This window comes from Miniopterus schreibersii, assembly GCF_964146895.1.
Source record: "Miniopterus schreibersii genome assembly, chromosome: 3".
NCBI lineage: Eukaryota > Metazoa > Chordata > Mammalia > Chiroptera > Miniopteridae > Miniopterus > Miniopterus schreibersii.
Window position 1 is genome coordinate 23,144,466 of NC_138103.1, and position 27,471 is coordinate 23,171,936.

A 27,471-nucleotide genomic window follows, 5' to 3' on the forward strand; every position below is an offset into this window, starting at 1 on the left:
CCGCGGGCCGAGGCGAGGGAGGGGTCGCGGAGGCGGCCGCGGCGTCAGCGGCGGCCCGAGCGGTGGGAGCCGAGGCGCCGGAGCAACATGGCGGCGCGAGTGTTGCACGCCCGCGGAGCGGCCTCGGCCGGCGACCTCCTACGGCGGGCGGCCCCCTGCAGCCTTCTGCCCGGGCTCCGGTGAGCAGCGCCGCCCTTTCGGGGAGGGGCCGCCGCAGGACGGAGGGCGCGGGGTCCCCGGCGCGGGTCTCCGCCCCGGCTCGCTCCGGCGGAGCCGTGCGGCCCGGGCTGCAGGGCGGCGGGGACGGAGGCCGGGGCGGGCTGGCGCCTCGGCGGGTACGAGCGTCTTCCCCGCGGGCTCAAGGTCACGGCGCTCGGCGCCAAGGCCACGTACGCCCGCGGCGCGGGCCGGGCCCGCGGGACCCGAGGCAGGTGCGGCCCGGCGGGGGGGCGCGCGGGGGGCGCGCGGGGGCTGCAGGCCCTGCGCTCGGCCCGCCGGTCCCGCCGCGCGTCCCCGGCGGCTGCCTCTGCGGATAGCGGGAGAGACGCCGCTCGCCCCTTAGGTCGCTGCGGACGAGAGCGCAACGCGCCGTCCCGCCCGAGCCCTCCCGAACCGGCGGGCGGGAGTGAGGAGATCTCAGTATTAGGAACAGCCTTTGACTTGCATTTGAAATTAGTGGATCAAAAAGTGTTTACAGTGATCCGCACTAGATGGGCGTTGGGTTCACGTTTTAACTTTTTTTCTAACCTTGTTGCATTAAATTCGGTTTTCTGAATCCATCGCTTTGACATAGGCACGTCCCATTTTCCACATTAAAAACAAAGCCCGTACTAACTGACATGTCGATCTGCTTTCTCGTTTTCTTTACGTTGGGTAATTGAATGTTATCGTTTCGTTTGTTTGTTTTTAATTAAATAATGAGCCTCTAGAAAACTAGACAGCTGGCACCTAAAAATGAAAAAGCGGAGAAACCACCTGTTTCTTAAACTCTGACTGTGGGCTGGGGAGCTTTAGATAACGTGACGGATTTAATTAAATCCTAGTAGCAATCTTAAGATTGTAAGTAATAGGATCTGCATTTTAGAGGTGAGACGGAACCTCGAAGGGGGTGAGACACACAGTTAGAAAAAGCGTTTTCTAGCCTAACCCAAGTTTGTCAGGCTTCAGGCCCAGCGCCCTTCCGAGGACTGATGCTCAACTTGTGTTTCTAAATTTGATGTTTATGTGTCCAAGTTGATTAACAGATCAACCTCCTTCTATTTTTATTCTGTTATTGAGCATCTACTCTGTGTCTTACTTTTTTCACACAGGTGATAGGAGCCCGTGAAATTCATATTTTCTTTCAGCTGAGACTAAAGGTGTTCACTCAACATGTTTACCTACAGTGCCCAAGGTCATAAAGCTAGGAAACTGGAGAATTGAACCTGAGTCTGCCCAGTACCCTGACTTCCTCCTGGGGCCAAAAGCTCTTGACCCTGGAATCCTTATCTCTGTTCAACCTGTTGGCTCTTGGATTGCTCTCTCAGGTCCCCTGTACCTTTTGACTACTCCTTCCTGGCCTCTCGTCTGCCCTAACTGTAGGTGTTCTTTAGGACTCACTCTATACCCAGTTAATTATCTGATTCTATCAAATATTGAATATATATGATGTCTTTGAAGCCATAAGGAACTGAGCATAACAGCCTTGGTCACTATCCTCAGGAAGCCAGGGCCCAGGTAAAAACCCATATAGACTTACAGATGGAAGTAGGTGCTGTGAGAGAAAATCGGGGAACCTACCACATGAGGTCATGGAAGCCTTCTCCAAGGAGATGACGTTAAGCAGAGACCTGAAGGGTCAGTGTGAATGAAATCCTGAGTGGAAAGGAGTCAGGCATACTGGAAAACCCCAGAAAAGCCTAGGAGGCTGAAGCACAGAGGTGAAGGGAAGACTGGCTAGAGGACAAGTGACAAAGAGTGGGGGCCAGATAATTCCAGGCCTTAAAAGCCATTTTAGTGAGCTTGGATTTCATTCTGGGAGCTGTGGAAAACATTTGAAGGTATAAATTCTACTGTGACATGATCTGATCCTCAGTTTTAAAAGATCAGTCTGACTTTGGAAAGGGAACAGAATCAAGGGTAATGGGCAACCAAGAGTTATTTGTTCCATAGGTATACGAGTGCCTACCATATGCCAGGCGCTATTGGAAACAGTGAATGAGGCGTGCAAGGTCCTCATCATCTTACTAGTAATTCAGAGAAGGGGGAACAGGTGTGGGGTGGGGAGCAGTACCCAGTAAAGTTTAAGATGACGGTGAGCTATTCGGATGGAAAGGCCAAGTAGGCAGTTGGCCTACTTAACATATATGACCCTTCAAAGGAGATGTCTGAGCTGCAAGAAAGATCTGGGAGTTGTCAACATATAGGAATGCTAAATGTTGATGAATGTTGATAGATACATGGGTTTCAGTGTACTGTTTTGTATTTGATTGTAATTTTTCATAATTTTTAAACCATAGGAATGAATGAGATTGCTTGAGAGGTTGTGGATAGAGAAGGGGCTGAGGAACAGAGCCTGGAATAGGTCAACATTTACAGGCTGGATATAGGAAGAAGAGACCAGCAAAGGAGACAGAAGGGACAGGCAATGAGGTCATTGTTATGTGACAATGCCCAGGGCAAGGAAGAATGGTCACCTGTGCCAGGTGCTGCTAAAAGGTTAAGATGACAGGAGAAAACTGGATTTGCCAACAAGGGTATTGTGGGTGACCTCGAAAGACCGATTTCAGAGGGAAAGGAGGAAGTCTTCCTGGTACACTTATTTGCCAGCACTTCTTACTTAGCTCTGCTCAGTGCCAGTCCCAGAGTTCCAGCTGCTTAGTGGACATTGCAGTAATGCCCCGCAGGTGTTTGAGATGCTTATATACCCAGAATTTAACAACTCTTTCTCTTCCAGAGCCTGCTTTCTCCTGGGTTCTCTCTCCCCAGTAATGGAACATCTTCCATTTAGTGGCTCAGGCCAGAAACCAGATGGTCTTCCCCAAGCCCATCCCTTCCTGCTCCTCCCGTCTACCTCCAATGTGTCCTCACTCTGTTTTCTCTGTCACCACTCCCCTAGCTCAACTCTCGGCAACATGCTCCCTGCCTTAATGCTGTAGCCCATCCGCCGTATCACTGCCCAGGCTGCTTTTTACACATAGGATTTTTTTAAAAGCTTGCTAGCATGGCACCATGTACAGAGTAGCATCCAGCTGATGGGCCTGCATGGTGCACAAGAGCCTAACCACCCTGCCCCCCTTGCTCCCCCTGTTAGCTCATCCTTCCATGCCCTGTTCTGCCTTACTGAAATGTGCCTTTTCCAGAAATGTGCCGTACAGTTTCATGGCTCCATGTCCTTGGACATGTTCTCTTTGACTAGATTCATCACCAGCCTTGTCCACCTGTCTTTCTTGTCCTCCAAGACAGAGCCAGAATGTCTCCACTGGAGTTCCTCTCGCTCCTCACGGTCCTTGAGCTCCCACATGTGTGTGTGTAAATCTACAGTATCCATGATCACTCTGGCTGTTTACTGATCAGTTTTTCCCTTGAGACTAAGCAGGCTAGGCATCTGGTTCATCTTTATATCCACAGAGCCTGGCACATAATACTTATTCTATTTAAAGTCTAGGACTACCATCCAAGTACTCACCAGGCCTGACCTTGCTTAGCTTACAATATCGGACGAGATCGAGTGCATTCAGGGTGCTATGGCCGCAGACCTTTGTAGAATGTACTTCCCCCCACCCCACCCTCTGTAAAGTGCTGTACAACATATATATGATCTTACAAAGACAACTGATTGTGGTGTTTGTCACTGTCATTAAAGAACCCCAGCCCAACCCGGATCTTATCACCCTGACAGCTGTTAGCATAGCTGCTTCCACCCCCTTCCATGATTCAGCTTGGACAGCTAGATGACCTGGGCACATTAGGCAGCTTTGGTCATCTGACACTCGAAAGATTTCAGAGTTTCACAGTCAATTGGGGATAATGCTGGGCCAGACTGTTTTGCATTTGTCAAAGACAGTTGCTACCCAAATTCATAAGCAAACACCACTCGGGTTCTTGTGTATATCCTATGAATTGACTATTTCTTAGACTTATCTTTAGTTTACAAAACATTTCCATATCTCTGACCTCATTTTACTCATTCTGAAGTATATCCCTTTAGTATTACCAAAATCTGGAGCAGATGCTCAGTTGGGGAGATTTGTGTTTGGGAGGTATCTCTTACTAGTAAAAATATTTTGAACTTCATAGATCTAGGTTCATACTTTATTTTGCCACTTTTTATCTCAGGTCAGTACCTGAGCCAATCTTTAAAATCCAATAATACCTACTTTGCTAGATTGTTCTGAGGACTGAGGCCTAAATGATGACGTAGACAAACTACCTTGTCCGGTGCCTAGCAGGAAGTGTGTACTTAACAATTTAATCCCCTTAAGTTTTAAAGAGGAGGAGAAAAATTACTTTGGGAAATTTCCTAGTGCTGATATTTTTAGAAACTTTCATGGAACTACTTTCTTGATTGTGCATAATTGTTATTCCTAGGTTCTTACAATTTATTTAACAACAACAAAATGTAAACACATTTTCTGTTCAGTGAACTTAAAATCTAAACGAAAAAACAAGAATTATACAAAGTCCCATTAACAAACCTTAAAACTTTCTACCTTGTAAATCACTAATTTTATATACTTTCCGTTTTACTTCATGATATTATGCAAATATCCCAAAATGTGGTGTGTTTAAGACACTTTAAACAAATTGATACAATGTTTTGATTTTTATTGAAATATTTAATGTGATTTATTTGGAGAATTGCCTTCTTCAGAATTAGTTTATTTATATAATCAACGAGTGAATTAAAAACAGAAACAAACACTAGATGTTTTGGTTTTTGCTAAAGGGCTAATAGTCGTATATAATTTATTTTTTTATTTTATAAATTTGTTTTATTGAAAAAGTAGTTTTAAAAATTCAGTTTTTTAACTCTCCCTCTGTCAGGGATACCACCATTAACACTGTCTTAATTCTCTGGAATTTTAATATATGGTAAAAGCAAAATAGAAGAACTGTAAACGTCTTTTTACGAATGCCATTGAGGATTATATGTTTTTCTCCTATGCACTTATAAGGAAAGTTGCATGGCTGGTATTAACTTATTTTGCCTGTTTACTATAAGTTTGCGGCTTTTTAATCTGTGAAGGATTTGAAAAAATACTTTTATTTTTCTTGATAATTATTTATAGAAAACATTGTTAATTTTATATTTATATGTTTTAGTTTCTGTATTTGTAAGCTGACACATTCAAGGGTTTTTTTGTTTGTTTTGATCCTCCCCCAAGGATATTTTTTCCATGGCTTTCCAGAGGGAGAGAAGCATCATCAGTGTGAGAGAGCCACATCAGTTAGTTGCCTCCTACATGTGGGGATGTAGCCTGCAACCCAGGGACGAGGGATGTGCCCCGAGCCGGAAGTGAGCCTGGGGCCCTTCAGTCCTCTGCCGATGCTCGAACCCCTGAGCCAGACCAGCTGCGGCTCAAAGGTCTTTTTATCTGGTTTCTAGCTATTTGTGAGAATATCCTGTGAATTCGTTTTGAATGAAGAGAATCTCTTATGGGGAGAAAATTGCCTTAATGTTTGTTCATTAAAGCAGCAAGTCCACTTTTTTTAAGCGAAAATGGAAAAAGCTGCCACGTCACTGTTAACAGTACACTGTGTGCGTGTGTCTGTGATACTGTTCAGTGCCTGCTTTTTCCACATACGGTAATTTCTCTGAGAGATATGTGCGTGTAAATCTCTCCCTCTTTTTAATGACTGCATTCTGCTCTGAATTGGGGTATTCCCTAATTCGTTTGACCAGTCCCCATTAATGGGTCTCCAGATTGCCTGTACCGGGAACAGGCTGGAAACAGGGCCGTCACGAACGCTGCTGTGCATGCGGCTTGGTGCGCTTGTCTAAATATAGCTGCCTGGAGGACAGAACTGCCAGTGCTGTTACTGGGCCAAAAGCCTACAGTTTTAATTTTGATAAGATAATGCTACACTGCCCTCTAGGGAGATTGCGCAAATTTATAATTCCTGCCCAGCCAGCGTGGCTCAGCTGTTGAGCATTAAATTATGATCCAGGAGATCGCGGTTCGATTCCCAGTTGGGGCACATGCCTGGGTTGCGGGGCTCGCTTCCCGGTGGGGGGCGTGCAGAAGGCAGCCGTTCGATGACTCTCTCTCATCATTTTTAAAAAAGAAAGAAAAAGTTCATGGTTAAAGTATAGTTGTTACTTCAATCAAACTTATCCTCACTTTCTGACAGCATGTATAGTAGAAATTAATCTATAAGATGAAAATTAGCAAATTATGTTAATGAAGTTTCTATTCTTAGGTTTTTGTGATAGTCTTGATTCTAAGGTTAATTTAAGGGTAAAATAAAATTTTCGAAATAAAGAATTTATTTCCCTATATATTTCTTTTCACATTGTTTTTTATTCTGGTAAAGTATAGGTAACATAAAATTTGCGATCTTAATAATTTTTAAATGTGCAGTTCAGTGGTGTCATTACACGTTCATGTTTTGCAGCCGTCTCCAGAGCTGTTTCATCTTCCCAGTCTGAAGCTGTACCGGTTCTCCCCTCAGCCCCTGACAACCACCTTACTTTCTTTCTCTGTGAATTTGGCTACTCTAGATTTCCATGTATGTTTTTTCTAGGTCAAAAATTGCTCTACATAGCGGGAATTGCAAAGATAAACATGAGAACTCTGTTAGGAGAGCCACAGGTTATTTCTTTACACTTTATTCCTGCTGTTTAGAACACACACAGTGGGAAGCGGGCATTTTGTGGAATCCCAGGTTCTAGAAGAGTGTTCAAGGTATGTTTGCTGAATGGATCGGTGAATTTATGAAAACAGTGTATCACGTAACACTACCTTAAGGCACTGAAATCTTTGTACCTCCGATGAGACTCAGAGTTTTGTATTTGTTACTCTACAGGGGTTTGACATCTTCCAGTAACAGACCTCGAGAAGACAGCTGGTTAAAATCCTTATTTGTCCGGAAAGTTGATCCAAGAAAAGATGCTCACTCTAATCTCCTAGCCAAAAAGGAAACAAGCAGTCTATACAAAATACAGTGTGAGTGAGAGGTCTGCCATCTTCACAGTTGACTTTTCTCCCTGTGTTCATACGTTCATCGTTGAATTTTCTTTTGTTTCAGTTCACAGTGTTAAACCGGAATGCCTAGAAGCATACAACAAAATTTGGTGTGTATACCAAACTGTCCTTTACTTGGCGGGAAATAATGATTTTAATATCGGTTGGTTCAGCTAACACTTGATAGCAGAGTGAGATCTTTGTTCCATTTTCTTAAAGCTGAACGTTCAGAGGCTCTGAAGTTGAACTACGTACGGGATTACCAAGGACGTTTTGATGTTAAGCACTCACACAGAAAATCAGCACCTAAGATGTCGAACCTTAACTAGACTCTTAGGGTTGGAAGCAACCTTGCAAGGTTGTCTAGTCCATGAACTCATCTAGTGCTTGAGTCCTTTCCGCAAACCTCCCCACTGCTTATGCCGAAACACATTCCTACTGTCCATCTCTGGGCAGCTTTGAGTGATAGGAATTAGAACTCATGTCCCTATGACCTCCATTGTTTCCAATGTCGTGTCTAAGTAAAACTGTCCTATTCGTAGCTGCCGTTTCTTCCCAAGTCTTCCGTTTACCAGGATTCAAGTCCCCTCAGCAGATTCTCATGATTTGAGATCCATATGCTCTTATAGAACTTGTAAACTTTTAGACTGAAGATAAAAGTGTATCACTTCTTAATTAAGTTAATAGAAATAGTATTTTAATGATGAATGTTGAGCAAATACAATTAAAAAGGTTTTTTTTTACTTTAAAATTTGCTACTTTCATAAGAAAGCAAATGATTCTGTCACCAGAATCAGCATAATTTTCAGAAGGAAAAATCTGTTTTATTTTTGGACGTGGTTTGTGAAATATAATATTAGCATAGAATATAACATTACCACAGCACAGTTCCCTTTATTAAAAAACGCCCTAAAACAAAGCAGATATTTATTTCTAAATCTTTTCTCGTAAAATGAAATTATTTCTCTATGCTGATATTTCCTTGGGTTAACTTTCCTGTCCTGTTTTTATTGCTTCATCTCCTGTCTCAGATTTCTGTCTATTCATATTTCTATTTGGATGTCTTGCTCTTCCTTCAAACTCAACAAGTAGAATCACTTTGCTGTTTCAGCATCCCTGTGTGTCAGTCACCATGGTTTTATTCAACCCTCTCCTTAGTTTGTGATGAGTTACTAAAGGCTGTGCCTTCTTCATTTGACACGTATTTTAGTCTCTTTGCTTGTTTCCTTCTCAGTCTCCCTTTCTCTGCCTATTGAGCCCCATTTCCAAGTAGCGTGCTCCTTTCTGACTCTTTCCTAGACTGGTAACCGTACCTGTACTTCCACCCCACGCTGCAATCCATTGCCGAAAAGTTTGTCAAATTGATCTGCTTGAGTTCAGTTTTGTCCATCCTGTTGTTTCTCTTTTCAATGAAATTTCAGCAACTCCTCGCTTTCAGCACATAGAGACTAAACTCCTCCCGGTTTGTCAGAGCCCCAACAATGAGGTTCTTCCCAACCCATCCAGTTCCGGGCACTGTGTACCTTAAACCTCCATTTAGGTAAGGCCAGGGCTTCCAGGATTGGCTACAGATCCATAGATGACTTTGTATTGGTGAAAAACCTGTGCCCAATTTTCAGTCCTCAGCCCCTTTCTGGACCCCACCTGGGTCATTTCTACAGGCTTCCTTCTTCCACATTGGCTCCAGTTCAGGGTTGTTTATTCCCTGCTCATGTCATATGGCAAAAAGAAGGCCCGTTTCCATTTCCCTAACAATCTTTCCCCACCCATTTCCATTAATCTCTTAGCTCTGAACATAAGTCTATATGAGCCAGTACAATGACCATCATACCATGTGTATTTTTTGAAGGGTGGCATTTACTTTTATGGGTTATTAGTTAGACGCAAGACCGTTCTGAGCCCGGCCAGTGTGCCTCAGCAGTTGAGCATCAACCCAGGATCCAGGAGATCGTGGTTCGATTCCCGGTCAGGGCACATGCTGGGGTGGGGGGCTCGATCCCCAGTCAGGGGCTGCAGGAGGCAGCCGATCAATGACTCTCTCATCATTGATGTTGTTATCTCTCTCCCTCTCCCTTCCTCTCTCTGAAATCAATAAAGACATATTTAAAGAAAAATTTTTTTTAAATACCATTCTGAGCTTTTCTCTGTTAACTATTAATATACACCCAGTCCTGGTGCCCCAACCCTAGTGGTGATCACTAGCCTAATATCACTCAGTGTCAGCAAATCATTTGAATAGCTTCCATTCCTGATCCTTGAAGCCTTTTTGCATCCATTGTTGAACCTGTATTGTACTTTTTCCCGTAATTTTTCTATTCAGAAAGTATACAGGCTTTAGCTTTTCTCTTGGTATGGCATAGTTATGTCTTTTTCCTTTGCCTTATGTTGTATGTTCATTTGGATTCTGTCACACTGACCGCCTTGGGAACTATTGGAGTTGTGTCGTGTCCTAGCTCTGTCTTCTTCCTTAAGGTCGGTTTTTCTCTGCCCGTTACCGCTTCCTGATTGTGCCCCTTCTGTTGTCTCCCCTATCTTAACCGTTACTTTCTTCCCTGTCTTATTTTTCCCATTCTCTTCTCCTACTATTTCTATTTCCCTCATTCTTCCTGTCTTTGAAGCCAGCAAAACTTCGCTTTCATACACATCACCATTCTTAAGCACTTCTCTCTGGAATGGCAAACAGTAGACCCATAGTTCTTGACTCTTGGAACCTTTGGCTCTTTATCATTTTTATCACTATGCTCAAGTTGCTTACAAATGTTCTAGATAGTTGGGGGTATCAGAAACCTAAGCTTCTGATATGTGGGGTATCAGTAGAACAGAATTCAGCTAAAAGGTTAGTTTTGCATGTTGTTTTATTATAAATATATTCTGAGGTCAGTTATCAGAACATAGAATACATAGATGCCTTTTTTCTATTACTGATCATGTGTTGTCCACCTGGTACAATTTTGTTGGTGGTTTAATCAGTGTTGCTATCTCTTCTCTTTAAGTCAAGAGGTGTTGCCAAAGATTCACGAAGATAAGCATTACCCTTGTACCTTGGTGGGGACTTGGAACACGTGGTATGGCGAGCAGGACCAAGCTGGTAGGGAGCAGAAGCCTTTGGAATAAACACTTGTTCCTTAACCCTTTAAATAATATTTAATTTAATGCTTGTTTTATCATCAGAGCTTTCCAAGTCTCAGTCTAGTTTTATGGTTAAAGTCGTTTCTCCAGTAATGCATTGCAAAAAAATTTTTTTATTAATGTTTGAATCTATTATTGTAACATTATAGTGTAACTCATAGGCCAGCACATGGCACATTGTAGTTTTGTCCTGTGTTAATATTGTGCACATCTAGAATGTTTTCAAGGTAAAGTATCATGAAACTCTAAATGTACGTTATCTTTTAAAATATATTCCAGTCCACCTCTGGAGGTATGAAGGAGGCTATCCCGCCCTCACGGAGGTCATGAATAAACTCAGAGAAAATCAGGTAATGATTTTAAAAACGTTTACATACTTACACTAATGATACAGTAGATATTAGTACAGAACTAAATGACTCTTTTGTCATCAAATACCATTAGTGAACTGTTTTTTGTAGTAAAAATTTTATTATGCAAACATAAAGTAACCAGTTATAATACTATTAAAATAACAGTTCATCAACGTGAAAGAGAAACGTCTGTCAGTTGCCTCCCGTGGTGCTCTGACTGGAAATTGAACCCACAACTTTTCAGTGCGCAGGTCGTTGTTCCTACCAACTGAGCCACACCACCAGGGCTAAAATACAGTCCTTACTGTAAAAGTCACTTGTACTTAGACACTGATAAGCTGGTATTTGAAACCGATAAGTCAGAGTTCTAGGCACTACCAGCCGTGGGTTTACTGACACGTACTTGAGGAACTTCCAGCCGCATGTTCTGTACCTCGGACTGACTGCTCTCCTCCCCCTCCCTTCTCTAATAGGTGCACATTGGTGGGGAGAACTTTAACAGCCATACGTTATTAGGAAAGAAAACCATTTGTATGGCTTCCCAGTCCAAATATAAATGGCTTTTGAATTCTTTGATTTGTTTTTTGTTTTTTGAATTTTTATGAGTTTTATCTGAGCCAAACTGATGACATGCGAGGAAAGCAAGATCTCAAATGCTCCCGATTCTTTGATGGTTTGTAGTCTTCATGTCGCCTCTATTATTTATGCTGTCACACACTGTTGGGGGAACCTAAACAGTGGGAAATTACATTTGTTTATATTGTCATTTAAGTAGTTAGGATGGCTGTATAGCTTGTCATCTAAACCTGGACACTTGAGAGTGAAAAGGAATGCTAATAGTCATTACGCCAGTTCGATGTAAACTGAGACTGTCTCAGCAGCTGGGACCCTATTTATAATAGCATTCTATTCTAGGAGGAACATAAATGTTACTAAGCGGATTTATGTATAAATATTAGAAGATTTCATGAGCACATTTTTTCACTCAAAGGAATTTTTGGAATTCCGGAAGGCAAGAAGCAACATGCTTCTCTCTAGGAAGAATCAGCTGCTGTTAGAATTCAGTTTCTGGAATGAGCCTGTTCCCCGGTCAGGACCCAACATATATGAGCTCAGGTCTTACCAGCTTCGAGTAAGTACCGTAAAACGAGTTAACTGTCCCTCATCCTTCCCCAGAGAAGCATGAGTGCCCCTTAGTGCTGGCAAGTTGAGTGTATGTTCTGCGATGCATTTGGCGTTATATCTTGATTGCCTTGTTTTCTCTCCTGTACGATTCCCTTCTGTTTTTAATCTTCTTAACTTCTCATTCCTTCTCTTCTGCTAAGGGTTCGTCTCTTATAACTGTATACATAATTCTTATTGTTTGACATTATGTAGTATTTCTGTTTTTAAGAGGAAAGACCTAAAATGCAGGACTAGGTACAATAGATAGCATCTGATGGAATTGAACTAGAGCAACTAATAAACGTGTGACTGTTGAATAAGTTGTATGGCACCGTAAGATTAAAAGGGGATAAGTAATATTTGTAAGACTTTCTAGATGTTTGCCTACTAAGTGACTACTATCAAGAAAGCCCAGATAGCAACACTGCTCAAAGGAATACATATCAGTAGATCTCCATGGTCTAACACTCACCATTATACTGGAAAAAATAAAGTGATGTCCTTACTCAGTTTACTTAAATTGAATTTTTAAAAATTTCACAATAAAGTCTGAATGGGTACCAACAGTTTAACAATTAAGTACATCTGGAGGATGGGCCTACCCATAGTTGTGATAACCATAACTGGATGACTTATGGTGGGGCAAAAGTAGGCTTATAGGTGTTTATATAGAAAACAATACAATAATTAATAAATAATACAAAAATAAACTGTGTTTCACATACAACGGTAAACCTACTTTTGCCCCACCCTGTATGTTGTCTTATATGAAGCCATAGACTGTTATTTCCTCTGAGGGATAAGTATGAACCCAGTGAATAATAATATTTTGTTACATTTTTTTTATTTGTTACATCTCACATTATTAAAAGTTAATTTTTAAGTTAGTTTTCTCATTTGTTATATTATACTTCTATTCACTGTTTCCTCACAAAAGAACTAACAAACCAAAATCTAAATTTCTTTCCAGCCGGGAACTATGATTGAATGGGGCAATTACTGGTGAGTATATTACCAAATGGTGCATTTGTAAGTCTTACTAATAGGTTATTTTAGGCCATCATGTTAATTCTAGGAATAAATCCTGGGGATAATGCTATGATTTGATACTGGATTGTTGTGTTGTGTTGACATTTTTATTATGAAATTTTTCAAACAAAACTAGAGAGAATAATCCCGTGGATTCCCCCCTTTCCATACCTATTACTTAGCTTCCGTAATTATCAACACATGGCCAATCTTGCTTAGGTCTAACTCCCGCGACCCACATTTTTGGGAAGTAAATCCCAGACAACATACCATTTCGTCTATAAGTATTTAGCATATCTCTCTAAGAGATAAAGACTTCTATTTTTTTTAAACAAAACCCCAGTGTTGCATGAGTTTATTTTATATTCTTCTTAGACATTATCTTTTCTGAAATGTTGCTTTTGTCACATAAACAAAGCACCAAAATGGTAGGGTTGCTACTTTTTTCTTCTTAGTTTAAGTAGCAGAATACCAGTTTCCCCCCAAACTGATGTATAGATTCAACACAACCTCAAAGTCCCAGCAGGCTTTGGAAATGCAGAGGACCCAAAATAGGTAAAAATCTTAGAAAAGAAGCACAAAGTTGGAGGACTCACTCTTCTCAATTTCAACACCGACTACAGAACTAGAGTAATCAAGACACTGTGGTACTGACATAAGGACAGGTATGCAGATCAATGGAATATAATTGAAAGTCTCTCAGAGATTTGAGCAATTAGTTTTTAATAAATGTACCAAGGCGGCTCAATGGGGACAGATAGTCTTTTCAATAAAGGATGCTAAGACAACTGGATATCTTTGCAAAAAAGATGAATTTAGACTCCTACCTCACTTTATATACAAAAATTAATGAAACATGAATTGTAGACCTAAGTATAAAACTTTTAGAAGAAGCCATAGAAGAAAATCTTTGTGACCTAGGATTAGGCAAAGAGTTCTTAGGTATGACACCAAAATCAAGATATTCAGAAGAAAAAAGTTGATAAAAAACAATTCATCAAAATTTTAAAACTTTTGTAATTAAAAGGACATCATTTTAAAAATTAAAAGACAAGTCATGAACTGAGAGAAAATTTTGCAAATCATAAAGGACTTGTATCTAAAATATATAAAGAAATCCTTCAACTCAATAATAAGACAACCCAGTTTAAAAATGGGCAAAGAACTTGAATATGTAATTCTCCAAGGATATACAAATGGCCAAAAATCATATGAAAAGATACTCAGCATCACTAATCATAAGAGCAATGCAAATCAAAACCACAATGATATATCATTTTACACTCCTTAGGATGACTGTTAGTAAACAGAAAATAGCAAGTATTGGCAAAGATCCAGAGAATTGGTAACTTTGTGCACTGTTGGTAGGAATGTAAAATGGTGCAGCCAGTACCGAAAACAGTACAGAAGTTCCTCACATTAAAAATAGGTTTATCATATGATCCAGCAATCCCAGTACTGAATATATATTCAAAAGACCAAAGCAGCACCTCAGAAAGATACTTACACACCCGTGTTCATTGTAGCACTATTCACAGTAGCCAAGAGGTGGAAACAACCCAAATGTCCGTCAACAGATGAATGGATAAAGGAAATATGGTGCATCCATATAAGGGAGTATTTTGAAACCTTTAAAAAGGAAACCCTGCTACATGCTACATTATGGATGAACCCCGAGGACATTATGCTATGTGAAGTAAGCCAGTCACAAAGGGCAAATAGTGTATGATTCCACGAATACAAAGTATCTAAAGTTATCAAAATCACAGAAACAGAAAATGAAAATGAAAATGTGGTTTCCAAGGGCTGCGTGGAGGGGAGTTGGTGTTCAGTGGGTATAAAGTTTCAGTTTTGCAAGATGAAAAGGTTCTGGAGATCTTTTGCTCAACAATGTAAATATGTTTGGCACTACTGAACTGTACAGTTGAAAAGAGTTGAGGTAAATTTAATGTTTTGTGTTTTTTACCACAGTGAAAGTAAATAAATAAAACCATAAAATTAAAAAATATATATTTTAAGTGGGCAAAGGGTTTAAATAAACACTTCACCAAAGGAGATGTATGAATGCCTAATAAGCACATGAAAAAGGACTCGGCATTATTAGTTATTATGGAAATGCAAAGTAAAACCACAGTGAGATACAGTTTCACACCCACTAGGATGACTGTAACTAAAAACCCAGGTATAACGTGTTGGTGAGGTTGTGGATGAATTAGAACCCTCATAAGTTGCTGGTGAGGAAAATGAAATGGTACAGCCACTTTGGAAAACAGCCTGCCAGGTCCTCAAAACACTGAGCAGGGAGTTACCGTAGGACCCGGGGCATGACCAGGTACTCCTAGGTGTGCACCTAGGCAAGTCAAGCATCCATCCGTACAAACTTAGACACAGTCATCATAGAGAGCATTTTTCATAATAACCAAGAAGTGGAAACAAGCTAAACACTCATCAACAAATGAATAAAGAAATGTGGTTATATCCATATAATGGAATACTATTCAGCAATAAAAAGGAATATACTACTGATACATGCTACACATGTAGATGAACCTCAAAACCATGCTATATGAAAGAGTCAGATGCGAAGGAGTACATAGTGTGTGATTCCATTGGTATGAAATGTCCAGAAAAGGTAGATCTATAGATACAGAAAGATTAGTGGTTGCCTAGGGCCAGGGGTGAGAACAGAACGTGATTGCAGATGGGCACAAGGGATCTTTTCGCACAACTGGATGTGGCAGTGGTTGCACAAGGCTATACATTTACCTAAAAAGCATAGAATTGTACACTTACGTGAATATTAGGTAAAATAAACCTTGATAAAGCTACCAATGACTCACGTCACTAAAGAGAATTTATACACGAATCCAAGGATGACTCAAAGTGAGGAAACTGATTAACACAAAACAATCGAGGCCGGAATTAGGTGCCCAGCACACATGCTGTGGCCTCTGCAGCCCCAGCACATCGCTTCCATGCCTTTGTTAGAGGATTTCTCACGCCCAGCAGCACCTTCGGTTTCTGGTTCTACAACCGTCCGCAAGGACTGGCACATGCTGGGTGGTCAGTAAATGTGGAGTGGGTGGCAGAAACTAGTGGTCACATACGGAAAAAAAGTCAGTTGCAGTTGCCAAATTGTAAACAAACTGTATGCGTTCGTGGAAAGGTTATGGGATAGCCACGCAGTGGAATTTTACACCGTGGTTAAAGTAAACCCGATCTGTGCCTGTTAACGGATCGACGTTGAAAACCACGTTGAAGAGAAAGAGTTAAGGAATATGTACAACATGATGTCCTTTATGTAAATTTTAAAAAGAGACAATAAACAAGATATTTAACAAGAGCTATATAAAAAGATGTAACTTGTTCATAGGTACATACGTTTGAAGTAGAAATACAAAAGCATGGACAAGAAGACTCGTATTCAAAAGAGAGAACTTCTTCCAAAGAGCAGTAACTGATGGGGCAGGAAAAGGGGTGGGTGAGGAGACCTAAGAGGTAGCTGCGGTGTTCATTGCCTCTTTAAAAGATCTGAAGCAAATACGATAAAATGTAGTGTTCATGTTTTTAAAATCTAGGTGAGTAGAATGGTTGAAGTATTTTGTAATTAAAAGAAAATTTTTAAATCATCTTAATTCATATTCAGAAGGTACTTGATGAGATTTGACACATTTTATTAGAGACACTAATTCCTCATTTAAAAACAAAACAAAACACTGAGATTAGGAATAGAGAACACGTTATTTAAATCAGAGATTGGCACAGACTTTTCTGTAAAGGACCAGACGGTAACTGCGGTAGGCTTCGTGGACCATGCTGACCGTCACAGCTGCTGAACTCTGCGTCATAACGCGGAAGCAGCCAGGGGCAGTTTGTGAGCGAGTATGTGACTTCCAACAGCACTGTATGGATGCTGACATTTGAATTTCATAATTTCCATGTATTATGAACGAATTTTTTTCCTTTTCATTTTTTAAAATTTTTATTGTTGAAAGTATTACCGATGTCCCCTTTCTCCCCCCATTGATCCCCTCCAACTCTTGTCCACCCCACCCCGGGCCTTCCCCACACTGTGGTCTGTGGCCACGGGTTAGGCGTATAAACTCCTTGGTTAATGCCCCCCACCCCCGCCTTCCCTCCGAGATCCCTCAGTCTGCCCCATGCTTCTCTGTCACTGAATCTGTTTTGTTCATCGGTTTATTTAGTTCGTTATATTCCACATATGAGTAAGATCGTGTGGTACTTGTCTTTCTCTGACTGGCTTATTTCAAGCCCCAAGTGAAAGAACAAGAGACTTCTCCAGAAGAAGAGCTGAGTGGGATGGAGATAAGCAGTCTATCAGATGTAGAGTTCAGAATGCTGATTGTAAGGCTGATGGGAAAGGTAGGCAGCCTGTGAGGGAAATTAAGAATGGACACAGCAGAAATAAAGAATGCATTGGAAGGAGTAAGCAGCATGGATGGAACTGGAAATAATTCTTTTTTAAAAATTTTTTTTCAAGCTCTTGAAAGTGTAAAAACCGTTCCTAGCCCCTGAGCCATAAAAACAAGCTGCAGAGGGTGGGAGTTAGCCCAAGATCTCTAGTACTGGCCCTGATTTAAATGATAAAACTCCCCATCTCTCCATTTTAACAGCAACATTAAACTTGATGGTGAAACAAGAGAAGCATGCTCATTACCATTAAAACAAAATATTACCACTTTCACCATTATAATTTTATGTTTTTTAAAATCCTGACTATTGTAATAAGAGAAAAGATAAGGCAAAGATATAATACTATAAAATCTCAATAATTATGAGGGATACAAGAATAGATTATTGGCCATTGGCCAGCTATTGACCTTGGTTAATATTTATCTTTAAAGGAGAACCTGTGACTTTTACTTACTTTCAACTTATATATGCTCTTCTGTTACGAAATCTCTTGCGTTAGACTAGATAATTTTTAAGATCTCTTGTAGCTCCCAAGAATGGTTCTGTGATCTTTATTTCTAATGAATCATTTCTTCTTAGGCCATCAAAGGTTAAAGAATACAAGTTGGAATTTCTTTTCATTTGAAAACTAAGAAATAGATATTTGATTGTATATATGGGGGAGAGGAAAAAAATTTTTCCTCCTTCCCTTTTAAGTTCTGGCTGGACCAATAATCAGATTTGCATAAGAGAGATTAACAGGAGAAAACAATGAAATTTATTATGTATGTACATGGGGGGGTTCCATAGAATATGAGACCCCAGGACAGATCTAGCAGTTAAGGCTTCTGTGCTGCTGAGCCAGGGAGAAGGGGGGCGTTGTGGTTTGGGACTTCAGAGGGCAGGAAGGCAATTCACATGGAGATGAAAAAGCAAACAGTTGGTAAAAAGTTTGCTGGGCCATCGATTCCGTGGGACACAGAGAGGACTTGGATCACACAGGCCTTGCTAGGTCCCTCCCTGTCTGTTGCACTTGGTTCATATTACACTGCCGTTATCCATGAAAATACCTTGCTTTTTGGAGCAGGTCCTCTAAAATTATTTTAGGCAGTTAGGGGGAAAGTCAAAGGTTTTTCCAGAGTTTCATGTCTTAAAAAATAATCAGCTTAAAGTAATGTCCCAAAAGGCATATTTTGGGGTGGCAAACTCCGCTTTTCCTCATATCCTGCTATTATAGGCACCATTTTATTATGGGGGCTTTTAAGGGGAGAGGGGGGCTTGTATATGTAATAATTTAGTTGTCCATAGAGTAGGATTGTTCTATTTTTTGTATGTTACTAATTAAAACTTGCCCACCATGGAATCCACAAGGAAGTACTGAGGCTGTTCTTCAGTTATTTTAAAAATTACTTGTGAAGCCAGTTCAGCGTTCAATTTATATTTTGACACTTAGGTGACTATGGTAAGATGGTGATCTCCTCTTCAGTACATGCTTCTGATTTTTACCAGGCTAAGGCAAGTATGTCTTCTTTGCCCACTGTAACTGAATTGAAAAATTCAGAATGAATTGAATAATCCTGAATATCACTATCAATGAAAGAGTATTTTTCCCTTCTGAGTTAGAATGCACGTTAATGTGATTTGTTTGATCTCAATAATTTACCAATCAGATTTGTAATTTTTGCGAAGGTATCGATCAATTCCAAATGCAAAAGTTAAAGAATTTAATATCATTTGGGGGTAATCCATGGGGGCAATAGCAAGAGATCTCTCCTTCACCAGAAGAACCTGAAAGCTTGGATCACCCTTTTGTGTCCAGCACGTGGTGAGTGAGAGCCGAGGATTACGAAGGGCCCTTAAGGAGACTGGCTGCACCCCTCCCACCACCGGCCGCCCTTGCTCTAATTCAGTTGCTGTGAAGGTCGCCTCCAGGAAGGGAATGCACTGATCAAGCCAATTCAGAACCTGTCGCTAGGGAGTTATGTCTCTCACTGTACTTATTAGGAGATTCGATGCTTGTCCATATGCCTCCAGCTCTTCACGATGAAAGAGAATGGATCCATCTTCCCAAGTCCTGCCAGCTCTGGGACCATGATGTGACAGACTTCAGGCCAAAACCTGGGCAGTGTTGATAAAAAATTTTCAACTCTGATTCTAGAAAATTGCTTTTGGAAAAATATATACATTTTAAAAACATTTAGGATTTCAAATGCCTCACTAAATATAAAAATACAGTACCTGGAACAAATATGAAAGAAGGTGTTCGAAGAGCTGATACCTTTGCAACAGGAAATCCTAAGAAAATAAGACACATGCCAATTTTTAAGCAATTTAATCACAGTTTCGTGTTATACCCATAGACACAACATGTGCACACTTCCCTCGGCACAGCACACAGTGAGTGCCGTCTGGCACTCATTTTCCTAATGGTTTGCTCTGGTAAGAAGAGAAACTAAGAGGAATCTTCAGTTTTGATCGGGATGCTCTGCTGCCAAGAAGCTCCACTCACGGTCTGTCTGCTTCCCAAGGGGTTGCAAGTTGCCTTTAGTGCAGAGAGCTCACGTGTTTCTCAGAGGTCACTGTCCCCAGCTGCTTTAAAGGTGTGCTTCCCTCGTCTCTTAAACCCCATTCTTGAGAAGTGGCCCCTGCCTCCTTGTGACATCTCTGACGTTTTCTTATCCAGCTTTCCCTCTTTCAGCGAGTTCTTGGAAAAGCAGTTCTTAAGGTCACCGGTCCTGTCCTCTGCCAGCTTTCTTGACTATGTGATGAATCAGTGCAACCACATATTCTCACGTTTTTATTTTAATAGTCATTAATTATTTTCTACTCTCAAAAATGACTAGTATAGCCCGGCCAGGTGTGGCTCAGCCATTGAGCATCAACCTAGAATCCAGGAGACTGAGGTTTGATTCCCTGTCAGGGCACATGCCTGGGTTGGGGGTTCGATCCCTGGTAGGGGGCGTGCAGGAGGCAGCCGATCAATGACGACTCATCACTGATGTTTCTGTCTCCCTCTCCCTTCCTCTCTCTCTGAAGTCAATAAAGATGTATTTTTTTAAAATTTGACTGGTATAGCTACTGAAGGGTACATTTACATTTTGCAGACATTAAAATAACTTGATTTTAAATCTGATAATTTTAAAACAATTCGTCTTATTCTGAAAAACTTGCTCAGAGTATGGAGAAAATTTGCTGATTCTTTTGAACATTTCTCTAATTCAGTTTTTGAACATTTTTTTTTTCTTGCAGGGCTCGTGCAATACGCTTCAGACAGGACGGAGATGAAGCTGTTGGAGGATTCTTCTCTCAAATTGGGCAGTTATACATGGTGCATCATCTTTGGGGTATTTATTGTTTTTCCCTTGTTTTTGTATTACTGGGATTTCACAGTTTATTGCTAAGTAAATTGTACTAGGCAGTAAAGCATATCTCAAGTCAGTGATCTGAAACACTAGCAAATTCAAACGTCACAGATGGAAGGTAAGTTCTGGGCTGTCAAGAACGAGAGGCCAGCAGCAGAGGTGTCCATAGACTTTTGGTAAACTGATTATCCAGGAGGGCACAGTGGTGAAATCAGCAACCGTGGCAGAGGCAAGATGGTAAAGCTACCGAGGGCCCTTTGCCGAGTAGTTTTCACAGTGTTTCTGGAACACACATCCCCACCCCAGCCCTGCAAACCTTCAAGGTCTGGGGAGGAGGCCCCCGCCCTCACCCCACCAATCACGGCTTCGACCAGGTGCTCATCTCAGCTGCATGCGCAGGGCTTCCGTGGCATTTAAGAGATTGAATCCCCTGTACCAATGATAGATGCCACAGGTAACTGTCGGCTCCACAAAACGTCAGGGCAGCGTTGTGCTAGGGGTTTCCACTAGCTGACATTTGACCTCATAAGTATCAGTTTTCAAATGTAGTAGGTTCGGAAACAAATCTTTAAGAAATGTGTTCTGTGTTCCTACCTTTTAAGATTATACTAAATCTGATTTAACTTTTATGGATTTGAGGCAGGGGTGAAGTAGTTTTATTTTTTTAAATAGTATATGGTCTGTCCAGAGGATATAAACTGAAGCCAGGCCTCTTCCCCTCCCTCCTGTCCTCTGAGCCTGGAAGGGCCTCAGAGGGTGGCTCCTGCACACCCTCCTGGACATAGTCCATACATGAGCGGGCACAGGGGCTCGATTGATGGGTCAGGATCATCATGTGCTTTGGCTCCTGAGTGGAGGTCAAGCCATGCTCACACTCCATTCACATCAGCGCCTACAGCCTGTCTGGATGGGGACTTCCAGGTGAAGGAGTCTGGGATTACACAGGCAGGCACTAGGGTGTGAGTGACAAAGCTCTGACAGGCTGTGGCCAACAAAGGGCAGGGCCCTTAACTCTGCCCTGTGGGGAAGACTCAAGGCTCATGGAGCAACGGCAAGGTGAGAAGGTCCACCAGGATCCTCTGCACTCAGCGATGCGGAAGCCAGGAACAGCGTGCTGTTGGCATCCGAGCGTGGCCAAAGTGCGGCACCTGTCTCCTTAGTCTGAGCCCTTCCCCACCCTCCTTTGTCCCTAGTCAGTGTCCCAAGTGTTCACTTCCCACTTCCTGCTTTACACAAAAAGTATTGAGATACACAGATGAATTCTCGCTTCCTGCCTTTCAAACTTACCCTCACTTTCCCCAAAGTTTGTACTAAATTCCCAAAGTAATCTCTGAGAAAACGTGATGAGCAGCTGGGTCGGTGCTCACCGGGGCCCCAGTGGGGTGTAGGCGTTCTGTTCGGCTTACGTCTTGTCTCTTCTTCGTGGTTGTCTTCAGCTTACAAGGATCTGCAGACGAGGGAAGACATACGGAACGCAGCCTGGCATAAACATGGCTGGGAAGAACTGGTGTATTATACAGGTAATCTTTTCTTCTCATCTTACTGTTTTGTGATCTTTCACCTTGTAGCTAATAAGTATTTTTATTTTATTTTATTTTATATTTTAAATATATTTTTTTTGATTTCAGAGAGGAAAGGAGAGAGAGAGAGATAGAAACATCAATGATGAGAGAGTCATTGATCGGCTGCCTCCTGCACGCCCCTGACTGGGGATCGAGCCCGCCACCCGGGCACGTGCCCTGACCGGGAATCGAACCCCGATCGCCTGGATCCTAGGTCGACACTCAACCGCTGAGCCACGGCTGGCTGGGCAATAAGTATTTTTAAAAAGTAGTATGTTGCTCTAGGTGGTGAATTATAAGCTCGGAAGGAAGAGAGTCATTTTTTTCTTTAATAGTTACATGACTTTCATTCAGTAATGAAGAATATTCATTCTTTCACGTATGTAGTTGTCTGGTACAGTTTTCAGACCCTTGTATGTTGTAAATTTTACATCATTACTTTTTTTTGCACATTTCTATGTTCTCTGAAAATTTACAACAGAGTTTTTCTTAACCAAAATTGTTCATTCACAAAAACATTACAATGTAATACAGCAATTAAAAGTAATTTTGAAAGTTAATTTGATATTTAGACTTTCCATACGTGTGTGTGTTTGTATGTACATGTATACCTATACATGCATGTATACCCACATACATGTATACTAAGAAATCGTGGCTGCTCAATTTTTATAAGAAATGCAATAGGGCTGAATTCAGCCCAGCGATACCAATGCAGGTAATAAGTACCAGCCATGTTGCATGTCAAGTACATTTAAGCCCATGTACTACCAAGAAAATCAAAGAGTAAATTGTTCTAGAAAATAAGCATCTTAGTTCCAAAAAGTCCTATAATTATATGTGCCTCTTCTTATTCTTACACCCTCATCAGTTTTCAGAGGCGTGTTTTACTCTGCAGTGAGTGTCACATATAGTGTAGGAATACAGTCAAATACAACATTACTTGATTTTATATAAATCTATTTTAGTTCAGAGAACTTTTTGAGAAAGCACTATTTTTCTCATAATATGAATTTTTCTAACTTCCCACAAACACGTCTCCTAACTTCCTCCAGACAGAATCTGTTGTAATTTTAATAACATCTTACAGGATGCTAGCTGATCTGTCATGATCTTGTGTATTTCTGACCCTCGGTCAGTCCTGTATTTTCCAGTATTCTGTTCTGTGATTTCAAGTAGCACAACTGTGATCAATCTCAGCAACCTGTTTGTGGATGTGTTTGCCGTTACCTGTTCAGAAAAGAACAAGCACAGTAATCTTGACCATGTTTTCAGTCCCACTTATTCAGGAAATGGAATCCAGAATCATGATCCCACAGAAGACCTCACCCCTCCAGTAAAGCTGCAGAATTTAGATGTGCCTACATAAATTTATGTGACAAGTATTTGTCATAAATTAATTTTAATTGTATATCAAGTGAAAAACACTGAAATGTAAACTGCTGTATATAGCTTATGAGAAACCCCTTTTCTTTAAAATTTATGTAACTCTAAGAAAGGAAACGATTACAGTTTGATTGTAACAGCACTCTGTAGTCCTCTGAAACATCCCTGTGTTTGTCGAATATACCTTGTAATACTGACCACCCCTCTCACCCTCCGGGGAAAGAGGGCCCAAATTAAAATTTGAATCATCTCTAAATAAGAATCTAGCCATGAAAAAAAAGTTAGTCATTTCTTTAAAAAAAGCAAATCTGTCTTACAATTACAGATTTTTAGACAAATTTCTTGTATCAGGAAGAAATACAAATTTTGTCATGTTTCTCTGGCAGGTTTTTTTTGAGTCTCAAACTAGGAACAAATTATGAGTAAACCCGATACCTGAATATATTTTAATTCGCTCTCATTTTCAATCAGTTCGCATAGTAAATGAGTCGTCACTAAGCTGGCAGCGGCTGCCGAGGCGCATTGAACCTAATCCGGTCCCCACGCAGTGTTGTGGTGTCTCTGTATGAGGGGAGATGGCTTGAACCTGTGTATCATATGTGATTTTGAAATGAACACCTTGAATAGCACTAATTTTTATTTGTAATATTTTTCTATAACAAAATGAGAAGCTCTAGAAAAAGAGGTTTTATTTTGTAAACAATCATTCATGACCCCCGACACCATAAATATTGTCGTGAGCTCACAGCAGCCCCTCCACCGTCCTGCATGAGGGGTGGCGCGGGTTGGTTTAAGTTGGCATAGCGCTGTGTATTTGTCTAGCTGTTTGATTTCCTTTTTTAATACAATGTGCCAGTTTTGTGAATGTCATCATGTGAAAGGCCTCTTGAAAAGAGAAATCATGTCTGACCTCCAAATTAAATAACTTCTGTGTAAAAAAGTGTGAATAAATCTCATCAAATTTCAAACTTTTACATGTGAATGGTTTTCTCCAAGAACATATAAAAGTCAATAAAATTCTCTGACTTTCCACATACTACATGTTTGCCATCCTTTTTCTGAACTTGCTCTAAGAGTGACCCTGTGGCTCTAGAAAAACAGCTTGTCCCGGTTCAGTGGGCACATGTGAGCCTGTAGAGTAAAATACTAAATGAGCTCGTCAGCGTCTCCCTGCGGCCATGGGGTGGGGTGTTCCGGGACCGGCCTTTGGGGACCGGCGCTAGCGCCTCGGTGTTTGGAGGACGGGGCTGCGAGAACAGACTCAGGTGCAGGCTCCGCTCCCTGAGGAAGTCCCTGCCCTCTGGGGTGCTGAGGTCCTTAGTCTACAAAGTGGGAGGGTGAGCACCAGGACACTGAAGATTCCTCCGGCTCGGCTCGGAGTTTCTGTGCCTGGCCCTTGGTGCCGAGGGAAGCGGGGAGAGTGGGGACTCAGGAAAGGGAGAAACGAGGAGCGGGATGTCGTGAGAGCCGCGGCTAGGACGGCCACCAAGCATGAGATCCCGTGTCCGGTGCTGCTGCGAGGCTGGGTAGATGGAGCCTGGAACCTGATCGTTAACTCAGCAGCTTGCTGGCTTTTGACAGAAACATTCTGTGAAGCTGATTGATCAAATTATCACTTTATTTTAGCATTTCCTGCCCACTTTGTGGAATCCCTTTATTAAACCCACGTAGTACAATAAATTGTATTCTTTCTTCCCACTATTAGTTTTCACTGGCAATACTCAGAATTTCCAGTCTCGTTCTCCATCCGTTGGATGTAAGTCTGGGACCCTTACGTGCGTAAGCCAGCTCGTTCTCAACGGTCATTCATGTGCTGCCACCTCACTGCCTGTGAAAGCTCCCGCAGACCCACCCTTCGCTCTGCTCCAGACTAGCGCCTGACAGGACCTGCTGCTTTTCTCTTATTCTCACGACTGCCCGGGAAAGATCCCTTTTCATTTCTATGTCATACTTTTTCCTTAAATTTATACTTTCAGTTTCTGGCTGGGGCATAGATGCCCAGTGGTATGTTTGATGAGTCCATGGAAGGAATGAGGGAGGAAGTAAAAGAAGAGAGGGAGAAAGGGAAGGAAGACGTAGAAGGTACAGTTCTAATTAGAAAATACCTGGGACTGTCAGGAAGCAGGGCAGTGTCTTTATTCATACTATTTTTTAAATATATCTTTAATGATTTCAGAGAGAGGAAGGGAGAGGGAAAGAGAGAGAGAGACATCAATGATGAGAGTTATTGATCGGCTGCCTCCTGCACGCCTCGACTGGGGATCGAGCCCGCAGCCCAGGCATGTGCCCTGACCGGGAATCGAACCCCGATCGCCTGGATCCTAGGTCGGTGTTCAACCATTGAGCCACACCGGCCGGGCTCTTCATACTATTTTTGATGCAAGCTTTAGAAATCCTTAGAACTTAATGATATGCCTAGATAAGCTCAGTAAAAATTCAAAAGGAAGATAATAAACATATATAGAAATATGTTCAGAATTGGAAACTGTGATCAGCAAAGTACTGAACAATTCTCTAACTAGTATTAACAGTTTTTCTAGAGTTCAGCGACCATAAAAGTGAAACTTGAGCCCTGGCAGTGTGGCTCCATGGTTAGAATGTCTGCCCATGCACCAAAGGGTAGCGGGTTCGATTCCCTGTCAAGGACATATACCTGGGTTGCAGGTTCGATCTCTGGCTGCAGGAGGCAACTGATCAATGAATGACATAGATATCTCTCTCTCTCTCCCTCCCTCCCTCCCTCCTACTCTAAAAATCAATAGAAAAAATATCCTCAGGTGAAGATTAACAAAAAAGAAGAAACTTTAATTTTTGCAAAACTGGCCTTCCATCCTAGGAAAGAAAATTTCATCTACTGTATTCATATACATTAACACTTGTGATCACAATGTTATTAAATATCAGCTTAGGGTGGAATCTCCTGGCTCCAGTCAGTTGTTGGCTCTAGTAACGCAGATGAAGAAGGCTGTGGAATCATGGCCTGGGTTCCAGCTCTGAATGTGACCCTGTAGCAGTCATGAACTGTTATCTCCCATCTGTTAAAAAGAGGACAGTGATTTCTATACTGCTGACCTCGGGGTTGTGAGGATCATGAGGAAACATAAACACACCTTGGAAAACGTGAAAATAAGCAGTGCGACTTGTGGTCAGTTCACTCCCCAAGTTTCCTGAACCTGATCATAAAGATCCTGAGGGTCACGGAGGCAAAAGCCATCATGCGTGAGCCATCACTTACCGAGGCCAACTCCCTGAATCCCTGGCCACAGCCCCGCCCCAGGTCTAGCATCCTGCCCCCTGCCCTTGGGAGTGGCAGCCCGGTGGGCCTCCCTGGGCATCATGGAGAAACACCTGTTTCCAAGTGGAAGAGGGAGAATAGCAGCAAACCTGAGGAGATGGGGTGGGGTGAGGGGATGAAGGCCACAGGGTTGCCTTGTTTTTTTATGCATATAAAAGTTTTGAGGGACTTGTTTCAACTTCATACCATGACAAATTTCAATTCTTTATAACTCCCATTCTTACCGTTTTTTGATTATATAAGGAGTGTTGATAATCTGCAGGAAAGACTGTCACAAGGATAGGAAACCGCGTAACACTGCCGCCCTTTCTGAGTCCCATCCTAATGGAACCACACATATTACTCCTGGGAGAGCCATTCTGTGGCTGTTCCCCATGAGTCAGAAAAGCAGGAAAGACGTGAGCGCAGTTGCTTCGTTGCAAACACCCCTCCGACACAACAAAGAAGGGATTGTGAGAGCAGCTTTTGTGCCGCTCGCTGAGCGCTGGGGAGCCTGTGGGCCAGAGGAGGGGTTGTGTCGTTGGCATAAAAGGTTTTACGTGAGTATCACGATTTCTCAGCAGATCAGACTCCTCGGAGCCAAATTCAATGTGCACCTTCAGTTCCGGCCAC

General features: G+C 41.8%; 1 protein-coding gene across 2 annotated transcripts; it reads left to right on the top strand.

The window, feature by feature from the left end:
• On the top strand, positions 1–24,600 carry NIPSNAP2 (nipsnap homolog 2). 2 transcript variants are annotated; one of them, XM_081132404.1, is made up of 10 exons: positions 1–179; positions 7,009–7,148; positions 7,231–7,276; positions 10,160–10,254; positions 10,575–10,645; positions 11,640–11,780; positions 12,783–12,814; positions 20,504–20,598; positions 22,053–22,136; positions 23,454–24,600. In XM_081132404.1, exons 1-10 carry the CDS (start codon positions 88–90, stop codon positions 23,516–23,518), a joined length of 861 nt encoding a protein of 286 aa, XP_080988530.1. In that variant the 5' UTR covers positions 1–87; the 3' UTR covers positions 23,519–24,600. The 2 variants fall into 2 exon arrangements, with proteins under 2 accessions (XP_080988530.1, XP_080988531.1); XM_081132405.1 differs by lacking the exons at positions 7,231–7,276; positions 10,575–10,645 and having other exon boundaries at positions 11–179; positions 23,454–24,538.
• Positions 24,601–27,471: the final 2,871 nt, after the last annotated feature.

Excerpts from the sequence above, each read along its gene's own strand:
- NIPSNAP2 (XM_081132404.1), top strand. The coding sequence starts at position 88 with ATGGCGGCGCGAGTGTTGCACGCCCGCGGAGCGGCCTCGGCCGGCGAC. Across the intron at positions 7,149-7,230 it reads CAGTCTATACAAAATACAGT|TTCACAGTGTTAAACCGGAA; the intron begins GTGAGTGAGAGG and ends CTTTTGTTTCAG. Across the intron at positions 10,255-10,574 it reads TGGCGAGCAGGACCAAGCTG|TCCACCTCTGGAGGTATGAA; the intron begins GTAGGGAGCAGA and ends AATATATTCCAG.